Genomic DNA, 23401 nt, shown 5'->3' with positions numbered 1-23401 from the left:
ATATTGCAATATCAATGCAATAAACCAATCACGTGTTACAGAAAATACTATTTTTGCAAATTCTTCATGTGCAGGTGGAATAAGCTTTATCTTCTGCTGAGTGGTATTTCTATCCTCCAAATCAGAATTCAATGGATAAACTAATGATAAACCAAGCATGGTAATCTCACTGTCCCTTTTCTGCTAAAAACAATTTATTTCAGAACTGCTAGAAACATGGTAATCTCACTGTCCCTTTTCTGCTAAAAACAATTTATTTCAGAACTGCTAGAAATTAGGGTCCTAAATCTTTAGAACAGGAACAGGCAGTTTAAATTCTGCCTAAATGATTGTGATATGTACAACAGTAAGAGTTATAATTCCTGTAACTTTCCCATATTACCATCAATATAGTTTATTCTAATGCAGAACAGACAATCCCTCCTTTGCCACCGTTGTCATGTTTTTCCTTTTCTTTTCAGTTGAAGGATCCATCAAATTCATATCTCTCCTCAGAGGAATTCCTCAGGAATGTCTATGTTTTAGCAGTTCTCCTCTTCCTGGCCCTTATCCTGCAGAGGACTTTCCTGCAGGCTTCCTACTATGTGACTACAGAAACTGGTATCAACCTACGAGGTGCTTTACTGGTGAGCAAAGATGTTCCCATGATCTGCCAAGAAATTCACTGACATTAGCTCCCACTTTGTACTTTCATTTATCTTTTTTTTTTTCTAAAGACTCAGTTAATAATAATAGTTTGAGAGAAGATATGCACTGTATTTTTACACAGAAAACTAGAAAATGTAATATCACTGACACAGCCAAAGTCGTGGTAGAAATTCCTTTCACTGAGAACTAGACACATCATAGTAATACGGAGAAGTTTAACACTCAGTCTGTGCATCTAAGAACATATCTCTGCAGATAGTGTTAGTTGTATGAAGATAAGCAGCATTATTCAGCATACTGAAGTTTGAAGCTCTGTGTTTGCCTTGTTCATTTGCTTATGAAGTTATTTTTGCTGACTGTGAACAGAGTCATCTGCCATATCATTAGCTGAGCTATGTTTTACTGGAGAGCTGTCCATGAATCATGAGTGGTGATTCTGAACAGTTATGCCCTTTTGCACAGAGCCCTGTGGGATGAGACAGGAGTGATTCATCTCCAAAACTGTCTTTAAAACCAGCATCTATTAACCCTCTGTGAAAGTCATGCTTATGAACTAAAGCCAGCAGCTCCAGCTCAAATTGCGGGCTGTAGCTGGAACATCCACAAACCAAACTCCTCAAAAAGTATCAGGACTTTGAGCAGAACAGAAGTTGGACTGATGTTCTCCCAGGTGTAACTAACCACAGGAGTATTGTGCCGTTGTGGAGGCTTCTCTTTCTGTGTGCACAGTGACTGATGTAGCTGTTTTAAACATTTTCTCTCTCAGGATAGAGGGTATAGACTTAGTGAAGAAAGAGTACCTGATTATTTCCTTATGTTTTTATGATTCCTGGTTGCCAAAATGGCGGTTCTATAGGATCTACCTTGCTCACAGACAAAACAGGACAAAGAGTACAAATTATTTTTAAAAATTCCCTAAAGCTGCACTGTGTGAAATTTAATCATAGCAGTGACTGGGCTCACAGCATTTGTCTTTAAAATTCTTGTAGGTAGAAGCCCTAATTAACCTTAAACCCTGTTAAGCTCCTACAGATTTTATGGAAATAAATGGCTAGGTACAGGAGAGAATGGAAAGGAATATAAATCCACCCTGTTCAAAACTTCATAGCTTGAATTCAACTATTTCACTGGAAACAAGAATTTCTTTGACAGTGCCCGGAAAACCAGGCTCACCACGTGTTTATTAAAAAAAGATCTGCCCAGTCTCCTCAATGTTGATGTTTTCTTGTCATTTTGTTCTGTTTTAGGTCTGCATTAAACAGCAAAGCTTTTGGAGTTTTTAAAAGTCTGTTCTCTCTCTGGTTCTTTTTCTCATTCTGTCTCCATCTCTCTTTGTCTCAAGTGAGAGAGTGGGAGAAAGTCTGTGCTAGGTAATCACTGATACTGAAATGTGAAACATCCTGCTGCTGCTATTGCTTTATAATGACATCATTTTCATATATGCTATTTTATTCCTTTCCCACAGGCAATGATATACAATAAGATCCTGAGACTTTCCACATCCAACTTGTCCATGGGAGAGATGACACTGGGACAAATCAATAACTTGGTCGCCATAGAAACAAATCAATTAATGTGGTTCTTGTTCCTGTGCCCCAATCTGTGGGCTATGCCTGTTCAGGTAGAGCATCAAAGTAAGGGCCAAATGTCAGGATCCTCCAACCTGTATGAAAAGAGTATACGTCTTCTGTGAGACTAACACCAAATTCAGAGGGGAACCGCTAGCACTAGACTTCATGGTCATTTTCCTGGAAGAGGACTAAGAAGCAGAAATGTGGCCCATCATCTCCTCCAAGAACTGGAAGGCTGTGTCTTAAAGGGCCGATAAAGAGAGGATTTTTTTTTTTTTTGAGTAGGATTTTGCTGTCATTGATATGATCTGTGGCTTTAAAATTATGACCTGTCATCTTTTCCCGGCTCATCTCTCTTCCTCTACCGACACAAGTCATTGCTTTTGCTTCTGCCACATAGCAGCAGCAGGGGCATCTCTCCAGTGTCAAGCGTTGCATTTGCAGTGCCCACTTGTAACTGCACTTTGTGGCAGGAACAAAAAGCAATTGAATTCTGCTCTGTGACTGATGGCAGCACCAACAGTGTGCTGCGTAAAATGCTCAGAGGTGCTCTGATACAAACACCTGGTTTTTATCAAGGCTGGAAAAAAAGGAAGAGCAGATGTGTAGGAAGGAAAGGTAAAAATTATTAGCCTGAAAGAACTCTTCAGAAGTACATAGATAACTAAGGTCTTAAGCCACACTGATTTTCCACGAAGCTTGAAACCCTATAGCACCTTCAAAATTTTAGCTTCAGGTGGGATTGGCATGCTCCTAACCTATAGGTGACCCCATCAACACCAAACAAGTTAAAAATGGGATAGAAGCCATTCTTTTTGCCTGGAACTGCGTCAATAATTGATTATAATAGACAGCAGTAAGACTACTGCTAATGGAAACAAATATTGTTTTTATGTGTATATTCTAGGATATGGTAGGGTTTAGAAGGTCATAAAATAACTAATAGAGAAAAAGACCAAAAAAAAAGTTTGCATGGTAACAGACGTTAGAAATAATGCAGAGGATTCCATTTTAAGTTATAAATCAATAAAAAGAGGTTTCCATTTCACATCCAGGTTTATTTGGAAGTGTTGCTGTTAATATTGGAGTGTTACTAAATGAACAGGCTGTCTAGTTCCACTGAAGGAATGTAATGGCCTTCCTCATCAGTACTGTAAAAGGCTGGTGTGAGGAAACTTCTGTTCTTGTATTTCACTTTCAGGGAATCAGTAGGCAGTGAACACAGGGACAACCTGATCATATCTTTGTCCAAGAATGAGCATAACATCACCCAGGAATTAGCACCTGATGATGAATTTAGTGAGTGTCTGTGGCCTGGGTTATACTAGTCTCCTTCTGTGCTTAAGCACTATAAATTGTAGTGAGTACTTTACAGCTCTGCTTCAACAATAAAATCAGAAGGAAAATACTATTTCCTTCTCAAAGTATTATGCAGATGATGTCAATGGCACTGTTATTGTGATAATGTGTCTTTATGCCTGTTCAGTTCAATTGGCAGCTCTTTGAAAAAAAGAAGGAAAAAAAAAAAAGAAGAGAACGAAATAACCCTTGGTAACTATGGGCTGGATTAGAAACATACTGCTTTGGAAAAGATGATGGAACTATCCTGTCTTGCCTTATGCAAAAGAGATGAGCTTCCAGGGATGTCCCAAGAAACAACAGTTGTAAAGGCTGCCCATTCCTCAAGCAGAACAGCTTCTAGCAAATACTGAATTTATATCCACCCAGTGTGATCAAATGTAGTGTAACTGGCCATAGCCTGCTGAAAACTGTCACTAACCTTAGGAAATGTATTGTGTCTCCACCGATATATTTGGCCTACTATCATATGCTATTTTGCCCTACTAGGGCAAAAACTCATTACAGGATTGGGCCTGCAGTAAGGATTTTGGAGTTTACCCCAAGTAGAAATTATTACCTGTAACATTGTACTATTCTGCTAAGAAAAAGGCATCTAGGTATGTTAACTTGCATTACAGATGCCTAAAAATCTAAATAATGCTTTCAAAATGTTGAACTCCACTGATTCTTATTTTTGATACTGTATAATAGGGCAGATTTAAAGAAAGAGCTGAGTCATGTAAGGGAGAGCAAAACAAAGTGGGGAACAAGTTCTGTGTGTCCTATGACAGGATCTCTCTGTACCATAAAGTGAAGCTTTATATGAAAATACTTATGTTGTAGAGCTTGTATTAACTCTGGCACCAGAATCACAGTAATTGCATCAGAGTCATTCCCAAGTAAACCTTTGTGGGTACTGTTCCTAAACATTTTGTAGTGCTCAGCTAGCACCTTGGTACTTTCCTACAGAGCTACATGGTATTGATGCACAAACTCATGCTTGTGTCACTCCCAGCACGTCTGCTTTGTGCTTCGGTGCCCGTCTTAGACATGCCTCTGTCTGCAGTTGGAAGAGGACCCATCAGACAGAATGCAAAAGTGATTCATGACAGTTCCATGACCTTTGAATGCTTCCAGCTTGATGTAAGGAGCTCTAGTGTAAATAAGAGTTGAGGCCAGTGATTCTGTCAGATGCCTTGGGGCAAGCACCATCTTTTTTGGTGCTACTTCAGTTCTTTGGAATCATTGTCTGGTATTAGGACTACCAGGCACCAAAACAAACTGTGCAGTTAATGTCAGAAATAAAGGCATCTGGGTTCGTTTCCCACACTTTCTAAACATGACCTTCTGAAATAAGGTCTCACTTAATTCCTAGGAAACATTTAGCTGTTTATTAGAAGAATAAATATATAGATATATTTGCTATCATTCCGGTGTATTGAAATCTACTTTTCCTTCTATATTTCTTTTTTTCTTCATAGATAATAATGGGTGTAATCCTACTCTATAATTTGCTTGGAGTGAGTGCCTTGGTTGGTGCAGCGGTTATTGTACTGTTAGCTCCAATACAGTACTTCATAGCTACAAAGTTGGCTGAGGCTCAGAAGAGCACACTGGTAAGTAATTTATATCTGGGGCAAGCCATCACTTAATTCCATCATTCTTCCCTTTCTGTTTCTCTGTGGCTCAGCAGCCCTTCCTGTCTGAGAAAAGCACCTCGATGTTTGTCAGAAAGAATCCAAAGAAAGCGTGTAGGCCTTGGCTTGTCCTCTCTACAGAGAGTATTTTCACCCAAATGGCACAGTTTTCTCTGAATTCAGTTCCATGAAAGGATGTTACTCCTAAATTCAAATGTTGTATTTCATGGGATGTTACCAAATAGTACAAATGACTGATAAATTATGGGAGTATGTTATTAAAGAATGTGTACAACCCCCCTCTGAAATGGCTGGAGGTTACATTCTCACTCCAAGCCTTTGCATTCTCTAAAACTCAGCTAGCATTGCTGGATTAATATCTATTGTGCCCTCTTCAATGCTGTGAGTTTATTTTATCATCTAATCTAGTTTACCAGTTGCAAGTGTTTTCTGATACTTTGTCTAATGTTTAACCTTATTCTCATGGTCCTTGAACTTTTTTGTCAGCCTTTGATGTGCGAGTCCTCAAATATTTAGAGATCATTGTTATCTTAATATTCAGTAAGCAAATTATAGCTAAGTGTATCTACTCTTCAACATACTTCAATCCTGTTGAGTTATTGCAGTTTATAACAACAGAGGATTTATCTTCTGCACCGTTTCAGAAATCCTTCTTTCACCATTTCTGAATCTTTCTTGTTGCTCTCTTCTGAATTCCTTCTGACTCATAAAATCTTTTGTGTTATGATTTTTACCTGCACATATGAGCAATGGTTTCTGGTGAGGAACAATTAGCTAAATACATGAATAAACATCTCACCTATTTTCATGACCATTCTGTATGAATCCCAAAATGAATCTTGTATCAGCAATTACACATGTGTAGTTTTCCATCTATTCTTATGGACACCATCGACCTACTAATCCACCTTCCCGAGTTTCAACCTGTTTGAGGGATTCAGGTATTTTGTTTTATTTCTCTTCTCAGAACAGAGTCACTTAATTTTCCCTCATGATTGTAAGTATTTTAATATCTCCAAAGAACCTGAAATTGTATGTTGCCTTACTCTGTTTGACAACCGAAAGCCTGTGCAAAATCACAAATAAAATTATAATTCTTTAATGAATTTTACAAGAGAATTAAAGGGAAAAAAATTCTCATTAAAAATACAAAACATTGTCAATTTCTTATCCTTGTTTTCTTTTGAAATAAAGGACTATTCTACTGAGAGATTAAAGAAAACCAATGAAATACTAAAAGGCATAAAGTTATTAAAGCTCTATGCCTGGGAGCACATATTTTGTACTAGCGTAGAAGAAACAAGAATGAAGGAACTCACCAGTCTCAAAACATTTGCTCTTCATACATCTCTTTCCAGTAAGTAACTGTTTTTAGCTCTTGGAAATGCATCCTGTTCCTCATGTCAACATTCCTTCTGACTTCAGCTACAGTGAGATACAGCTGTGTCTATGACATTATTCTGTGTGGAATGTATTACAATAAAAAGACATGACAAATATATAACACAGAAACTTGAGAAGACGTCTTGTTGATTTTTGTAGTAAGTTTTCTGTCACCTTAATTATGACATTACAACTACAAGTTGTTTTATAGCAAAGTTGATTACAGCAAAGATAAATTATTGTCTAAAAGAAATTGTATTCCTTGTACTGAGGAAGAGCTGAGGGGATAATGTTTTAGTTATGTTGCATAATAATTGTGCACATAAAACGTTTTATCCCAGTTCACTAAAGTATACAAATGAGATCATTCTTTGGCTTATTCATTTGTATGTTTAAGATCTCTCTGTCACGGAAGGAAATTTCTTCCTGCAGAGGAATTTTCCCTTGGGAGTTTCAAGTACTTGAATTGGAAATATCTGGATTATTCTAGTGCCATACAACTAATTGTAAGACTGTTTTTTATATGTCATGTAATCTGATGCCTATTTTATCTCTCTTCCCCAGTTTTTATGAATGCAGCCATACCAATAGCAGCTGTTCTTGCAGTAAGAAATGCTTTTTATCACTTTTTCTTAAAAAGGGGGAAAGAAAAAGAGGGGAGGAGAAAGAGAAGAAGGACACTGGTGTTATTGCAGGACCATTGTTAACGGTCATAAAACCAGCACATGAGTTAATGCACGTGTGCTGGCTGGAGCATAGCATGACGTTAAAAATGCCCATTCCCAGTACTGGTATTTCACCAGCTGTAATTCAGGAAAAATGAAAGGCACATTTTAGAAACTCAGAAGCTCTCATTTTGAGAGCTCTCATTGTGAGCTCTCATTTAGGTGGCTTTGCTTTTCTGTTGTCTAGCAGTGAAAAAGCATTCCTGTTACACAGTGCATTGTAAGCCTCCATTTCAGTAATCACGAAAGCATACTACAGAGTTTAAGGAGAAATAGATTTTGTTTGTCCTCTGGCCAGATCTAAATCTCAGCCTATTCACTACAGTAGTTATGGCCTGCTGGTCAGTAAGAATTCTGCAGAGACCAAATTCTGGCCGTACTCAGAGTATGATGATGGTGTGCACCAGAATTCAATGAAATATGATTATAGTTCTGTATCTGTGAAAAAAGCATAACATTTAGTAGATTTTTTTCTGAGTTGTCTGTTTTCTCTAAACACTGAAATCAGCTACAAAACTTTACAAAACTAAATGCTTTGATTTTACAAAGATTTTTATTTTTCATTCTTAATTGCATGAGTCACTTGAAATTACTGGCAAATATTTAGATTCTTTTTTACTTTAACAGGACTCACCTTTTTCTTCAATTTTCTGGAATTCCCAGCAAACTGAGATATGTAGTTCTTTGCCTTATTGAAGTAGAACATTTTGTTTGCTTTCTTTGTTTTCAAGAGCTTTTATACTAATATGCTCTGTTTTTCTGATGTGACAGACATTTGTGACTTATGCATATACCAATGACAAGCCACTGCAGCCTGCCCAGGCCTTTGCATCACTGTCATTGTTCCACATCCTTGTCACACCATTGTTTCTGCTCTCCACTGTGGTTCGTTTTGCAGTCAAGGCTATCGTAAGGTAAGCAGTCCTTGTAGTTTCTCCAGCTCTTAACATCTACATTCATTAATACAGCAGGAAAGGTGCTGGAGAAAAAGGTTGTTCCTACCTGGTCACCTGGAAGAGGATTTAGAGGTGGGACTCAGAATGTCTATAAACCTGAGAGAAAGCAGAGTAACCGTTTCTCTTCACTGCATGATACAGAGACAAATAAGTGTTCTGTTCTTTTTTATAACTTCACTACGTTTCTAAGTCTGGATTCAGAACCAGGCCGGTCTCTCTTGTGTTGAGGTTGCTTCTCTTCTCACAGTGTTGCCACCTATCATCGCACTCACATAGTACTTTTCTGGGCTGTAGCCAACACAGAGGATGATAAGAGAGGCTGGGTTGCAGCTATCTAGCAAGGCTTGCCTTGCTGGTGCAAGGAAGAGCAGCAGGCTGAACTTGACCTCCACAAAGGATGCATTGTGCTTTAAGTGAGAAGTTAGTATAATCCTCTCTCATTGTCTAGTGATAGCATGGACTCTCTTTGGAAAAAGAGTGGTTGGAGGAACATTAGGCACCGAAGAACTACTTATGCAAGAACAACAGCACTACAGGACTTTTCTTATAGAGGAAATCCTGATTTTTTACTACCATTCCCCTGAATGACATTAAAGAGGTGCAGGAGAGGAAGCAGAGAAAGGCAGAAATTTGGGAGTTTAGTCTCCAAGTGCAAGAGATCTTCATGTCAGGACAGCAAGGAAGCTGGCACGAAGTGGAAAATTAAAAAAAAAAAAAAAAAAAAAAAAAAGAAAAAGGAACTCATAAAATGTGTTGCTTCATCAGAAGCATGTGTGTGCCAGGCATACGCTTCTGCAAGTAACCTGACAAAACAGCTTCCTTTGTGCTGGGGTACAGAACATTTAATCTCAAGGAAGCTGGTTGGTAGTAATTCAAATTTCAGATCTTCAGCTTTGAATCAGTGGTCTGTATGGAAAGAGTCACGGTCATAGGGAAGTTATCTAGATGTAGACACTGCCAGGCTGTCCGAAGAGGAACTGACTGACACCTGATGGGCAGTAACATGTCAGAGGTCAAGCACTAGCAGGACATGAAGATCAAACTAGCCTTCCCACCTGGAAGTTCCTTAAAATAAAAATTAGTGAGACTTCAGGCTACACAGCTGTAATTTACCAGCACCACACTCACTAAAAACAAAAACAAATTAAACAAACAGTGTTTATTTTTATCAAAGCAGCATCAGAGCCACATAAGAGATTTTCCCTACGTTGAAAATGATTTCTGACTAGTGGAAAATATTAAGTCTGCCTTATAAATCATCCTAGCCTATACATCTTTGTACTATATTTAACACAGCCTTGATGTCAAAATGGTGTGGGCATTTTCCTTAGCACTGCTGGCCATCCCTTGGGACATTATTTAAAAATATATTTGCCAAAGCAAACTTTATCCTTTGGCAATCTTCTTTGCTATCATCTTTCTCCCATGAGCATCACATCCCCCAAGTAAAGAATGAAGAATGCCTTCCGTCAGTTAAATATATGTATACAAGTATGCATTTATGTTAAGGTTAAAACACTAATACTTTGGTCAGAATCTCCATTTCATTTTAAAGAGTAGTTCTAGTAATACAAAAACTTTTGAGGGTATCTGTCCTCTTTCAAACACAAAGTAATGATTGATGTCTTATTAGGCAGATGATCGGAGCAAGGTTTCTTATCTTCTCTAAGATAAATTCTTGCCTGATGCAGATATACTTCTGAAAGTCTGAAATTCTGTTATGTGAGTTAGACATCTAAAGAACAGGTATACCAGCAAGAGGAAACAATGACAATAGCAGTACATTCTTGCTAACCACTACCTCTGTAGCTTGAACAGGTACTGGTTATTCCATACAAAATGCTCAGACAGGTCTTGAAACAGGTCTGCTTTCCCATTTACAGGTTCATGTTCAAATCATTGATCTAAAGGCATATATCCTCCTGCTTTCTCCTGCACCTAGATCTTAGTTTTTGCAAAGTGATGTAGCTTCACCATGGCAGGCGGGAGCTTATGTTCCTTCCTCGGAATGATGGAGCCAAGTAATTATGGCAGTCTTACAGGAGGTGGGACAGAAGGAAGATCAAGCCCTTCTGTGATGAAGAATTAAATGAACCTTTGTGGTGTATTTCCCAGGAAGCAGTTTTACAAAGTAAGCATAGAGAACTCTTGCTGTATTGAATATTGAAATATTTTTGGTGTATCCTGCTGGCTGGACTGCAGATAGCTGGAAAAGTACCTGTGGAAGCCTGGGCTTATTTAACTCACTGTCCTGTGGTTGTTTTGTTGTTGTTGTTTGTTTTGTTTGTTTGTTTAAGTGTACAGAAGCTGAATGAATTTCTCCTCAGTGATGAGATTGGAGATGACAGCTGGAGAGGTGGGGACAGCTCTGTGGCTTATGAATCCTGTAAGAAGCACACGGGACTTGTAAGTTCTGTTTCATGACACTGAATTTCAAAGCAGAGAACCCATACAGCCCAGGACAAGGCCAATGGCTTTGGCTGATAGGGTTCAGTTTTTTTGGCTTCTTACCTGACATTACTGTTGACCAGTTTTATAACTGTCCCAGGTGCAATTCCTGTGTTTACAAGGATTGTTCTGTACATTGACAGTACAATCCATGGTACACTGGGCATTTTTAGGTAGGACAACTCCCTGCTCTGGGAAATTCAGGACTGGAAGTGGAAAAAAACAACACTGAAGTTTGTGAAATAGGAATTCATTCCAAAATGCTGTTGCTGGAGTGCTAAAAATCTAGTGAATTTCAGTAAAATTTGAGGAATAGTTCTAGCCAAGACATCAATGACAACAAGGAAGATGATTTGGGAAAAGACTTTTTTTCGTTTCAAAATTTTTCTAAAGCTAGATAATTCAACTGTTTCAAACTGATGGTATCATTTAAAATGTGACTAGAACTCGAAGAAAGCAACAGAAGGAATTAGCACAAAATAAGTTTTATTTTGAGCTGAATTAACCTTTCCAACCCAAAACAACATTTTTTTTTTCTGGCTTAACAATTATAATAAAGGAAATAAAAACAAAATTATTTCAGTGTTTATTTTGTTTCTTTTGTCTACCTACTATGCCTATTCAGCTCAATACAGTGCTGCTTACAAATACCCCAGGTAGCTCTAAACAAGCTAGTTCTACAATCACAATTATGCATTAGTGGAGGATTCTGCACAAGCTAATATAATATGCTTTTCACTGTTGCATCTGTTTTGCTTCCAAGAACCAAGCTGTTAACTCTGCGTGTCTTTAAGTCACTCTGTGTGTCTGTCAGTGACTTTTACTGACACAGTTTTGTTTGGAGCTACCTCAGGTAGGGCAGACGCACCTAGTAGTTTGAGGAGGATGACGGAGCTGTAATTTGGGATGGTTACGCATGGGAGACCAACATCAAAAAGATCAATCCCAGTTCTTCACTTAAGGATGTTTAAAACATTGTAATATATACAACACAGTATAGTGTTTTATCACACATATTGAAAAGCACTGTTTTCTTCTTGTGACCAAGAATGGTGGGAGGAAAGGGAATGGACTTTCTTTTTTCTACGGAACCAAATGCTTTCCTTTCTTGAGAATTCCAACTTTTCTCTTCTCTTCACCTCACTATTTAGCACACCAAGGCCATCAACAGGAGGCAGCCCTTGAGGTATCAGCTTGAAAGCTATGAACAACCATCAAGGAGGCAAACACGTCCTGTGGAAACAGATGACATCGCAATCAAGGTGGTTAAAAAAATCAACACATACTGTCCTCCTGCTAAGTACTACAATACTAGAAAGCACCTAATTGCTGTTCCTTTTCCAAAGGCAAATTGTCCATTGCAAGAACAAGAAAAAATAAAAATAAAAATAAAAATAAAAATATAAGCACTTTATCCAAAAATAAAATGTGAAGAATTGTCTTCAGACCACCTATTTACAGTGTTTCCCTGTCTTTTCAGGAAACAAGAGGCATCATGAGTCTAAAGGAACAAAAGCTAGATAATCTGATTCTCAGAAATTAATACAGATTTTTTAGAGTTTCCCTTCATGCACTTCTTTTTCACTCTTAGAACCAGGATCAAAATTTTTGTGTCATTTTTTGTCGTTTATTCCGCCACACTATTTTAAGTTATTTTGGACAACTTTTCACCACATATGTCCGTGTTTTCTTTGCAAACAATGTTTCATGGATCTGTTAACTCCAAAGGAGGTATGCACATAAAGGCCGGGTTCTACTGGGGAGTATTTTTCTTATGTGCAACATGAACCTTCAGAATATTTAATGTGTACTTTAGGAATCCATTCACAATAGGCCATATATCACAATATGCAGAATTACTCATTCCTTGATGAGCTATGGTATTTAGAATGTCACCTGTGAGATCTTGTGATCATTATATTCAGTGTTTAATCTTTTACTTGACAGAATGAATGTGTTTGGTACAGCTCAAGATCACAACTTTATTGCCTTTCATGCTGTGTATATATTTGTGTATATAACCTTTCTTATTCCCAAACATTTCTGAGTTTGACAATCTTTTCTAACCTAACTTGCATTTTTATGTCTGTGTGAGAATACCTCATCATTCCTCATAGGTTTTTTTAGTAACATATTTTAAATACAAACTAGACATTCTAGATTTTGCTCCTCATGTTTCTGTATCTGACATGATAATTGTTTTGTAGGTGACCAATGGATACTTTTCATGGGGAAGCGGTTTAGCTACGTTGTCCAATATAAACATCAGAATCCCAACAGGTATGATAAATGCACATCTTAAAAATGAAATACGTAATATTAGATTGCTAATAATTCCATTTCTTGATGTTGTGAAAGGCTCAAAAATACACGTTTAGTTTTTTAAAAGAAAAAATTAAGATTAAAAATATACACAAAGTTATGAATTATATTGGGCATGGAACTTTGTCATCAATATAAAGTACTATATATACACAGAAAAAAAAATGTAGTTTTTATATACCTGTATTGTTTATATTGCTTTTATAGTCACAGGAACAACATCAACACTAAGAATAAATGTAAAAAGGATGGTTGCAGAAGAATACATTTTTTTATTTTTAATAGGAAAAAAAAAATGAGAACTCCAGACTTCTTCAAACCACAGGTCCATCTAGTCCAGGATTTTGTTTAAGCAGTGGCCACCAGTCGGTGCACAGGGGTGCAGCAGTCATATGTTGTACTTCTCCTCTCATTCTTCAATGTTACAGTCTCCCAGTACACAGCTGTTTTCATCTCAGTGCATTCCTTGACCTTCATGCAGTTTGTCTTTTGAGGAATCCTGAATGAATTTCTTTTTCAAGTAGTCGTCTGGTCTGCCTCCTCTACATTTCTTGTATCCACAGCATCTTTTGTCTAGGACATGCACAGGTTTACAGAACATTGATTTGTTTTGGAAAACCTATGTAGCAAGTGCAAAAGCTATTTTTTACTTTGATAATGGTGAATGCTATAAAATTCCTAATGCTGGTCTGGTGGTATTTCATGTTATTAAATAAGATTTTATATATATGCATATATATGAATATATATATATTATATCCTACTGTTTACTTTCAAAATAGTTTGTTCCTTTAAGCTGACACATATTGGATGTCACATAGCTGGTTAGTAATCCTAGAGTAATTTATTTTATATAATCTTTTTCACAGTAGCATTAGGTGTCCTGTACATGAATGAACATTCCTTTGTGCTGGTCCAGCCCCACATGTAACACCAGGAGCAGGTCTTTGCTCCAAGGAGTTTGCAATCCAAGGCCACAGGTTCACAAGTTTGGTCAGCCATTCTAAGAGCTTACATACTTTGGAAGGAATGAGTCCATTAACACATTATCTGGCAAGAAGCTCACCTGGCAAAAGCAACAAATAACACACTTTGTGATTTCAATAAGTTTGTGGCAAGATCTAACACCATTACCACCATAGGGTGGGACTGCAGATGGAAAAGTGGGGGGAGGAGGAGGCAGGAGGAAGAGTACAGCAAAGGAGAAGAGAGTAAAATGGATCTTCTTTCAGATGCAAACACTTCTGTGATTGGCCCAAATTTTCATGGAATCATGGACTGAATAATTACTGCCCAGCCAAATTATCATTTGACCCTAAATAATTTTCACAAAATAATACATTCTCATACAATGTATGATAATGTATGTCAAAGCAATATTCTTGTGCTTATGGGACTTGTTGTGTACTTGTACTATCCATTAAAGTGTATTTCCATAGTTGAACAGATGCAATGCTATCTAATTACATAGTGTATACTAACAAATTTAACCAACTATCTCAAGTGCTGTAGAATGGGATCTAGTTGGGCCTCATGGACTTGAGTAGTTTTTTTTTTGTTGTTTGTTTGTTTTTTAATGTGTTTGTTGTTATTATCATAGGTCAGATGACAATGATTGTGGGTCAAGTTGGCTGTGGCAAGTCATCACTTCTCCTTGCTATATTGGGAGAGATGCAGGCACTGGAGGGAAAAGTTCACTGGAGCAAGTACGTATCATATAGCTATTAATTGTTTTCATTCAAGAAGGAAGTAGCTGGATTTTTTTGTGAGAAATGTAAACTTCATGTCTCATACTGCTTGTTAAATAATTACCCATGTGCATCACCCGGATCCTCTTTGAAAAGCATCAACTGAAAGCTTATGAGCGATTTTCATTTCTGGTTCATAGCAGGCAGAGCAGAGTGCCTCAGGAAGGGAAATGGGCCAGTATGGTGATTAATACCTAATATATTAGCACTAAGAAATGACTGGGATAGAAAGAATAGAATATACTCTTCCTATTATCAAATATCCTTCCGTGGTGTGAATCAGCTCTGGGTTTACAGTACTCATTATATTAGAAGAAAATCTTACAGCAAATAACATGTATTTCCCTGTTGTGGTAAGAACAATGAGGTTCAATTTACATCTGTTGTGTTTCATCAGAGGCGTTTGTCGTCTAGTAATACTGTGCATAGCATTTGCAACTCAGGTTGTGCAAATAACAAGATTCTTCAAGAAGCATTGAAGGGATGGGATAGTTAACCAATGTAAAAGGAAAAACAATGCTGATTCCTACCCAGACTGTTAAATCAGCGTTATTATGCTGCAGCTGTTCACAAGTGAAGGCGTGACAGTGAAGGCTTCTTCACTTGAGAAGTGGTACATGTGGAGTACCAGCATATGGGAAAGGCTGTCTTCGCCACTCAGTGATGTTGCTGCTAGCAGAAGAAAAAAAAATAAAGCTTTAATAATAACATGAGAGAAATGTTTTCCCCCTTCCCTGCTATCTGCCCAAGCTTCATCTGTGAAAGTCATATTCTTCTCCCTATGTCTACAGAAAGCAGACTGAGGATGCCAAATACTGGAGAGTGAATGCTCTGAAGAAGCTGTTATTGGGGAGGGGATTGCAGATGGGGTCAGACCTCTGGATCTACATGGATTCAGACCCAATGAATGAAAACTTCCTATGGAAACTAAGTGGGACACTAACCTTTATTCCAGCGTAGGCAGGACAGAGGCTGTGGAACGGGTGTGCTGTAACCCCAAGACTTGTTCTCTGGTTCTAAAGCTCAGTTCTGTTTCCTTAAATCTACCAAGCCAAAATCTTCTTAAGTAGCTTTTTGAGGAGAATGGCTGAATTTTGTCACAGATACCAATATTATTTTTGCCCTATCCCTTGAATAGGAACCTGCTTTGTCATCTTTTTCTTACAGCAATGTTGCAAGCTGGATATTTTTACTTTTCCTGTGTTAGTACGCATGGCATTTTTTTGTTCCCTAGCCATATTTCACTGTCTGCTATTCTAAACGTATGATCTCACTGGAGTAGTAGGTAGTTGGAGCCAAGGCAAGACTAACTTTAGTGTAATCATATGCAAGATGAAGTTTTGATGGACAAATATGTGACTTGCCATGGTTAATTTTTTCAAGATATATAATGAAAATACTGAGGTTGCAATGAGGTGGATTCTATTCAGAAGTAGTTTAAGAAAAGATGAGCCAGAAGAGTATACATAAAAATTATTCTCACAAATGTTTTCAAAGATACATTTGAGAAAGACTCAAATCAAGTCCTAGAGAAGGATATGAAATCTTAGAAAGATTAGAGAAATAGAGAAATCTTCGAAAGATGCTACAGATTATGAAATATATTATGAAATAATGTTGAACTTTCACAGTGTTTAAGGGATTAGAACCGTATTGTCTCTTTACCAGCAATCTGTACATAACCAAACAGGTAACTCAGGTTTTTGCAAGCATCTCAGGCCTTACTGAGTGACTGTTTTCATTGCAAGGTATAATTTGGTTCTTTGCTATAGTTGATGCAAACATGGTTATGTTTTGCTGATAATTTCAGAGTGCCTGACAGAGAGATAAATACAGAAGGATACTTCAGGTATTTAACTGAATGGATCTTATACTTTACAAAATAGCAATAAAGGTCCTGTTTACTTTCTTGAATCGCCTTCCATGTGATTCCATATGCATGACTAACGTAGCTACTGATCCAGGGATGATATGCAGGTTAGGTGAATTCTCCAACAAATTCAGGGGGTAACAACACAGTAAAGTAATGATGGATCAGACTTCAGCCATAGTTGTAATGGGATAATCCTGCAATACATCACTGTGAAAGCCCATCGTGGGGCTTGAATGCCCTGATGCTGTTGTGGTTGGCTCTATTGAGAGCTGTATGTTCTATTGCCAGGGTTGTCATCGTTTTGGTGTCTTAGGAAAGCAAGAGCATAACAGATCTTGGCAAGAACAAATCTTATGGGCCAGATCTCAGTTCTTCCCAGTTATATGAGACATGCGTCGGGTGCGTTGCAAACCTTTACAAGGAACTGTGGTTTTGTTTTCGCAGTGAACAATCAGCTAGACAGACGTCTTAAACACTGAAAAGTGAGTCTATCTAGATTCAGTGATTCAGCTGAGCCTGTTTCAGATCTGAGTTACTGTTAATCGCATACTGGGATGAATGTGGGGAATATGCAAAGATGTATATTTTCCTCATCCACATCAAGCCAAGGAGTCAGAACCATCTTCTGAGACAGACAAGCAGAGTAGAGTAGCTAAGTGGAAGGCCCTTCACTTGGTATACATCCATCGAACAGGTTTCTGTGCAAACAGGCTGCTGTGTACTAAGTGAGAAACAGGGGAAACACAAGAGTTACTTGCATTAGGCTTTCTTCCTTTTTGTTTGGTTTGACCTAATTTCTGACCTCTTTCTAATCTCTCTCTAGTGTCCATCTTTTGATTTCTTGTAAATTCTTTCCATCATAGGGAAGACTGTGAGCTTCTGCTGATAAAGGACCAACTCTGGTGAAGCAGTGTCTGTTCAAACTGAGCCTCGGTTTGTGGCTCTCTGACCCTTCTGAGATTACCAGCAGGGATTATTCACCTCTGATCTAACATGTTCTGCAGCAGTTGGTGCATGAAGAAAACACACTGATTGTGCACTTAAGGAAGCATTAATTATCAAAGTTCTTAGAGAGCTGATGCACAGCACAGAAAGCAGCATGTCTCAGTTCTAGCACTTCGGGAAGATGCTCAATATGTGAGTCTGGCACTATGAGGGCTCTGCTATTAGAATTTTTCTGTCCTTTGCCAGATTTGGATCCTCTGCTTTCGAGTGCAGCTGCAGTTACTGGTATCCCAGCAGGCAAAAAGACATTTCTGTTTCAGCAACAAAATACTTCATCTGGAGGATTTGTAGACTTGGGAAGGGAGGATTTTGGGGATTTTTGTTGGTGGTTGCTTTGTTGTTGTTTGTTTGTTTGTTTGTTTAAGTGAGGCAAATAACACATTAATATAATTTTCTTAGTCCTTTCTAATGTCTGTTTCCATTTCCATCTGTTTCCTGTTCCATGGCATAAACTTACTTGTTAAGGTTTTGCAGTTTGGAGTGATGCATTGGTTTTCCTGGCAGCAAGTACCATTGCTGGTCTAGAACTCCTTTGTATGGCATTCCATGGCCTTGGCACCGTTAATAAGTTAATTCATGGACAAAGAACACCGCAATATCATTACTGTCATTACTGACATTGTGTGTTCTACAAAATGCATTTCATGGATATGATCCTTAGAAGTGGAGGCTGACAAGAAAAGTCTAGGCATTACAGTGCCATGCATAGCTTGATGCAGCCTCGCTGCTACAAACAGGTTCAAAATCTGTTCTGATTAAACAGTAACAGTGTGTCACCTGAACCTTGCGAAATCATATCTGCGAAGGTTGTCTTTGCTCCAAAGAAATCTGATGTTAGGGTAATTACCAGCTTCCATAGGTCATTGGTGGAACAGTATAGAGAAGCTGACTTATTGATCGTCAATTTTTTATGTTCACAGGCAATGTTAATAATTTCATTTTAACAGGTTTTACAATGCAGTTTTCATTTTTAATTCATTTTCTAACAACATAGATTGCCTGTTTAGCCACTATGCACAATAGATACAAAACAGTTGTATTTAGAAAAGTTATATGCTTTTAATTAGTCCATGTTTATTTTCCCTTTAAGAGCAAAAAAAAAAAAAAAACCCTAACCAGACAAAAAAAAAAGCTGATATTGAGTTCTTAAAGTATGTACTTAACTACAGTTTTCCTGTATATAAAACTTGTGTAAAATGTTATTTTCTCTATTTCCTGCTTACTAAATGTCATTTACCATAACTTACAGTGTAAATGAGACTGAACCTTCTTTTGAAGCATCCAGAAGGTATTATTTCTGTTTTTAGTGTATCATAATACACTAATTTTTTCAGAATTTCCTCAAACTTTCGTCTTCATACCCTTCAGCCATCTCTGTGTTTCCTTACTATGTCAATAATTATTTACTGTAGAATTAACTGACAGATTGCTCTAAATCCAGTGGATCCCAGTCTTTCCCAGCCATTGTACCACTACCTCAGTCTGAGGACTAGCATCCTGGAAAGGCCCACGTCTTGCTTAAAAGAGGTTGAGTGCTCCCAGCTCCCATTTGACAACACTGGGAATTTAGTGTGTTCCGTATCTCGCAAGACAGGACCTCCAGATACAAGTCGTCATCACATGTACCCTCCCATGAGCTTGCATGTTTTCTGATCGGCACTAGGTTTCATGCTGTTGGTAACCCAGCTGCTTGCTGCATGATGGAGCAGGGCACACGGCATGCAAACGGAGCGATCCAGCTCATGTCAGCCGGTGATTCCAGCCCTGGCTTCCATGAAGGAGCCTGCAGGTTTAAAAGATGGGCAAGCTAAACTAAAAAGGCACACCATAAATGACAAACAAGGAGTGGCACCGATAGCTGTGGTTGGGAGCCACACCGTTATTTGATACCTGACAGTCCTGAGGACATATTTCATACTAGTAGATATCGAACTGCTAAAACTGCTAAAATTTTGGGAGTGCTACTGACTGCTTCTAACCAGCTATTACTCATACCCTATCACCCTCTCTCTCAAAAATACTAGATACTTACATTCAAAGCTAATTTGAATGCTTGGTTTGAAGCAATGCCATCAAAGAAATGGAAAGGGAAGATAAGTGTTCAGATTTACAAGCCATTAACAGTGCTTCCCACACCTCTCAGGCGTCTCAGAAAAAGGCCTGGCATTATATGAACATTTTTGCCACAATACACAGACAAAACATCCAGAAGTAAAGAATATTCTTACCCTTATTGTACATATTTAATGAGGTGTTTAGACACATTTAAAATTAAGCCTAATAAGTACTTGGGATACTGTAATGATTCCTTCCAAATCTGTATTGAATTGCCCTCTTCTCCCATATCATGTCTGTTCACTGAACATCTAGTAGACTTAAAGGAGAAAAAACTTTGCCTGAGAAAAAGATATTTCATGTGCACAGGCTGGTAAAATAATTTAAGGCTTCAGAAAGCAGTGAGACAAGTATAGTGATGACATTTGAACAGTGCCTTTTTACTACCTGTTTCAATGTTGGAGAAAAAAAATAATTTAAAAAAAACTCATTTTTGTGATAATTTCATCATTCTGAATATTTATAATCTACTTTTGGATTGAAATTACAGTTACTAAATTGAGGTAGGTACCAGTCCTTTTATAGTAGAATAGAGTACAACCTAGAATATAGATTGTGCCACCAGGGGAGAGAGTGCGTGCTGTTCTAACAGAAGCATCTCATTTGAAGTTCTTCCCTTCACTTTAGTAACAATTGCTCTGTCTATGTGTTTCTCTGTGTTTTCTATGAATGAACATTGTTTCCCCTGATTCTCAGACAGTTCATAATGCGGATGCGTTGCTTTTTACTAATGCTCTTTATTCATCTGCAGTAGAAACAGATATTCAGTGGCTTACGCAGCTCAGAAGCCATGGCTGTTGAACGCAACAGTGGAGGAGAACATTATATTTGGGAGCCCATTTAATAAACAAAGGTAAATATCAAAACACTTGCAAAAAATAAAAATAAAAATAATAATAATAATAAAAAAAAATCTGACTGCTTCCCTAAAGGGGTTTTGTCTTCTCCTTCTGGCAGAAGCTTGCAGATTCTGAAAAATATCAATGCACATGAACCCTGGTGTGGATTTAGCTAACCTGACTTTAACCATTTTAAAAGAAAGTTTTTGCTTTAAATTAGCCTTTTGAGGCTCTCTTTCCACCCTGAGTGCATGTCTAAAATTTATGTGAGGAATCACACAGCGGCAGCAGTTCTCCATGGAATACAATGGAAGCCATATGTGTATTTTTCAAGCAGCTAAAGTCAGGTGAGATGAATCCCATCTATGGATGCTAGTGCCGTATTTTTGTTCTGTTTAGTGGAGCTTGAGGTTGCCAAAGGACTATGGAAACAAAGATAGTAGGCAAGTTTCCACTGGGTTTATGTCCTAATCATGCTGTGATCAAGTTTCTGGAGCAGCCACTTTACAAAAACAATGCACATATGCAGATGGGGCGCCTCAAGGAAATAAGCTTAATTCTTCCTATAGAAATACAGGAGAAGGGAGTGTGAAAGCTGAAGTGCATAGTTTCTGTTCTGCCTGTCCAGCACTTGCTTCTTACGTCTTTCCAAAAAGGCCAGCTAACAAATACAGTGGAAAAAATGACTTAAGTAAAATAAATTGCTGTTGTTTCAAAGGTCATACTCACTTTATTTTAAATTATAAAAAATACAACCCATTCCTCTCAGTGTGTACTTTGATAAGATGTATGATTCTATTCCCACTTAACAAAAGTTAACAAATATCTCAAAATTCAGATAAGCACCTACATTTCCAGGGACCAGGTTCTTCAGCTAGTGCATCAGCCTAAATTCATTCATATCAAAGGGGCAAAACTGAATTAACACCACTCGAATTTTCTGGTCCCAGCTGCTTATTAGCAGATCATCAGAGATACCCCACAGACCTAGAAATCTCACAACACATTTCAAGTTTTTGCAAGAGGTTTCCTGACTCAGGATCAGAAGCACTGTAAGGATCCTTTGCCCTGAAATATCACACTGAAGTTAATGAAGAGGCACCTAAAAGGGGAAGAAGAATAACTCATTGAAAAATGCCTTCAAATACTCCAGAGTCCAGCAAAACTGCTCAGTGACAGGGTAGAATGTACTCAGCAATTTAAGTAACAGAATCTTCAAAAAAGAGTCTTGCCAATGAAAATCTCTGATAAATATGTGATTTTTTACAATGTTTGCCTTACTTATTTTTGCAATTATCATTTGCAAAGCATCACAGGGCCATAATAACTTAGCTGTGAATTTGAGCTTTTTTTTTTTTTTTTTCATTAATAAAGCATGTGGCTGGTTAAATAATTGCAATGACCATATTGGTTTTACAGGTACAAAGCTGTTACGGATGCATGCTCTCTGCAGCCTGACATTGACTTACTACCATTTGGTGATCAGACAGAAATTGGAGAAAGGGTAAATAACCTCAAGGCTTTCATGTTTGCTTAGTCTATGTATTAAGAAGAGTCTTTCTGATGTCACTCATCTAATCTGCTTTGGGTTGCCAGCCTGGTAAATAATTGTAATTCACCAGGGTTTACTGAAGTTATTTTGCATTAGCTGCTGCAGCGTTCTAGGCAGTCATGACAATGAATATGTGTTATGACAGTAAACAATATTGTTATGTGATCTCTAATCTGGAGAGCACAAGACAGATACAAATCTAAATAATGTATTTTCACAGAATCACAGAATCGTCTAGGTTGGAAGAGACCTCCAAGATCACCCAGTCCAACCTCTTACCTAATACTAACAAGTCCTCCACTAAACCATATCACTAAGCTCAACATCTAAACGTCTCTTAAAGACCTCCAGGGATGGTGACTCAACCACTTCCCTGGGCAGCCTATTCCAATGCCTAACAACCCTTTCAGTAAAGAAGTTCTTTCTAATATCCAACCTAAACCTCCCCTGGCACAACTTTAGCCCATTCCTCCTTGTCCTGTCACCAGGCACATGGGAGAATAGACCAACCCCCACCTCGCTACAGCCTCCTTTAAGGTACCTGTAGAGAGCGATAAGGATAATTTTGTTTCAGAGATCAGAATTTGCCCCTATGCATATGTTGTTTCTTTGTATGCCATAGAATTACTACACTGGATGTTATGATACACAATGAAAAACAGAGATCCTCAAGGGATTAATTTTGTGCAAATTTCCTAAGAAAATTGGGAAAGATTCATACTGGAATTATTTCAGTGAGTTTGTTGTTCGTTATGGGATAAAATTCCAACTGTAGCAGTTAGTAAAAGGATAAATAGGGTTTAAAGTGCGGGGGGAAATGGCCCTTTTACAGTATGTTTATATAGCAGAGTGATGTTGCTGTAAGTGAGCATACAGAAGTTTATACTGTATATTTTGTCCTACAGGAAAATTGGGTTACTTGGCGCTGATCTTAAGCCAGGAGAGCTTTATTCCCAAGCTCTTGTCAAGCACATCTCCATTGCAGTCTGAATGTGTGTGAATGAGTTAGTTTAAAAAAGCTAATTCTGGTATCCCAATAATGAATACATAGCCATATAAAGCTTAATTAAACATCCTTGGATAAATACTTGGGCAGATAGACAGGACTGAGGCCTGTACAGCTACAGCACAGATCAGAAGCTATCTGGTTTATTAAGACCTCAGGGATGTTCATGAGTGGCCCTCCATCCTTAACTGTAGGATGGACGTGCGTGGAG

General features: G+C 38.0%; 1 protein-coding gene across 10 annotated transcripts in view; it reads left to right on the top strand.

The window, feature by feature from the left end:
* Window positions 1-23401, top strand: part of ABCC9 (ATP binding cassette subfamily C member 9) — a 78800-nt gene that overhangs the window by 22681 nt on the left and 32718 nt on the right. For 8 of the 10 annotated variants that reach the window (XR_005816307.1, XR_005816306.1, XR_005816308.1 and 5 more), the window contains 13 exons: window positions 462-626; window positions 2114-2269; window positions 5042-5176; window positions 6413-6575; window positions 7166-7206; window positions 8098-8240; window positions 10580-10688; window positions 11882-11992; window positions 12938-13010; window positions 14653-14758; window positions 18928-18966; window positions 20545-20646; window positions 22052-22136. Coding sequence is in view for 7 of the 10 variants with exons in the window: in XM_040545205.1 (XP_040401139.1) it covers window positions 462-626; window positions 2114-2269; window positions 5042-5176; window positions 6413-6575; window positions 7166-7206; window positions 8098-8240; window positions 10580-10688; window positions 11882-11992; window positions 12938-13010; window positions 14653-14758; window positions 18928-18966; window positions 20545-20646; window positions 22052-22136 (1428 nt within the window). In the remaining 3 variants the exon portion in view is untranslated. The remainder of the gene's footprint in view (window positions 1-461; window positions 627-2113; window positions 2270-5041; window positions 5177-6412; window positions 6576-7165; window positions 7207-8097; window positions 8241-10579; window positions 10689-11881; window positions 11993-12937; window positions 13011-14652; window positions 14759-18927; window positions 18967-20544; window positions 20647-22051; window positions 22137-23401) is intronic. The other 2 variants (XM_040545203.1, XM_040545204.1) reach the window with 2 other exon arrangements.

This window comes from Cygnus olor, chromosome 1 (assembly GCF_009769625.2).
Source record: "Cygnus olor isolate bCygOlo1 chromosome 1, bCygOlo1.pri.v2, whole genome shotgun sequence".
NCBI lineage: Eukaryota > Metazoa > Chordata > Aves > Anseriformes > Anatidae > Cygnus > Cygnus olor.
Note: the sequence above shows the minus strand (reverse complement) of the source record. Positions and strands in the feature narration are given on the sequence as shown.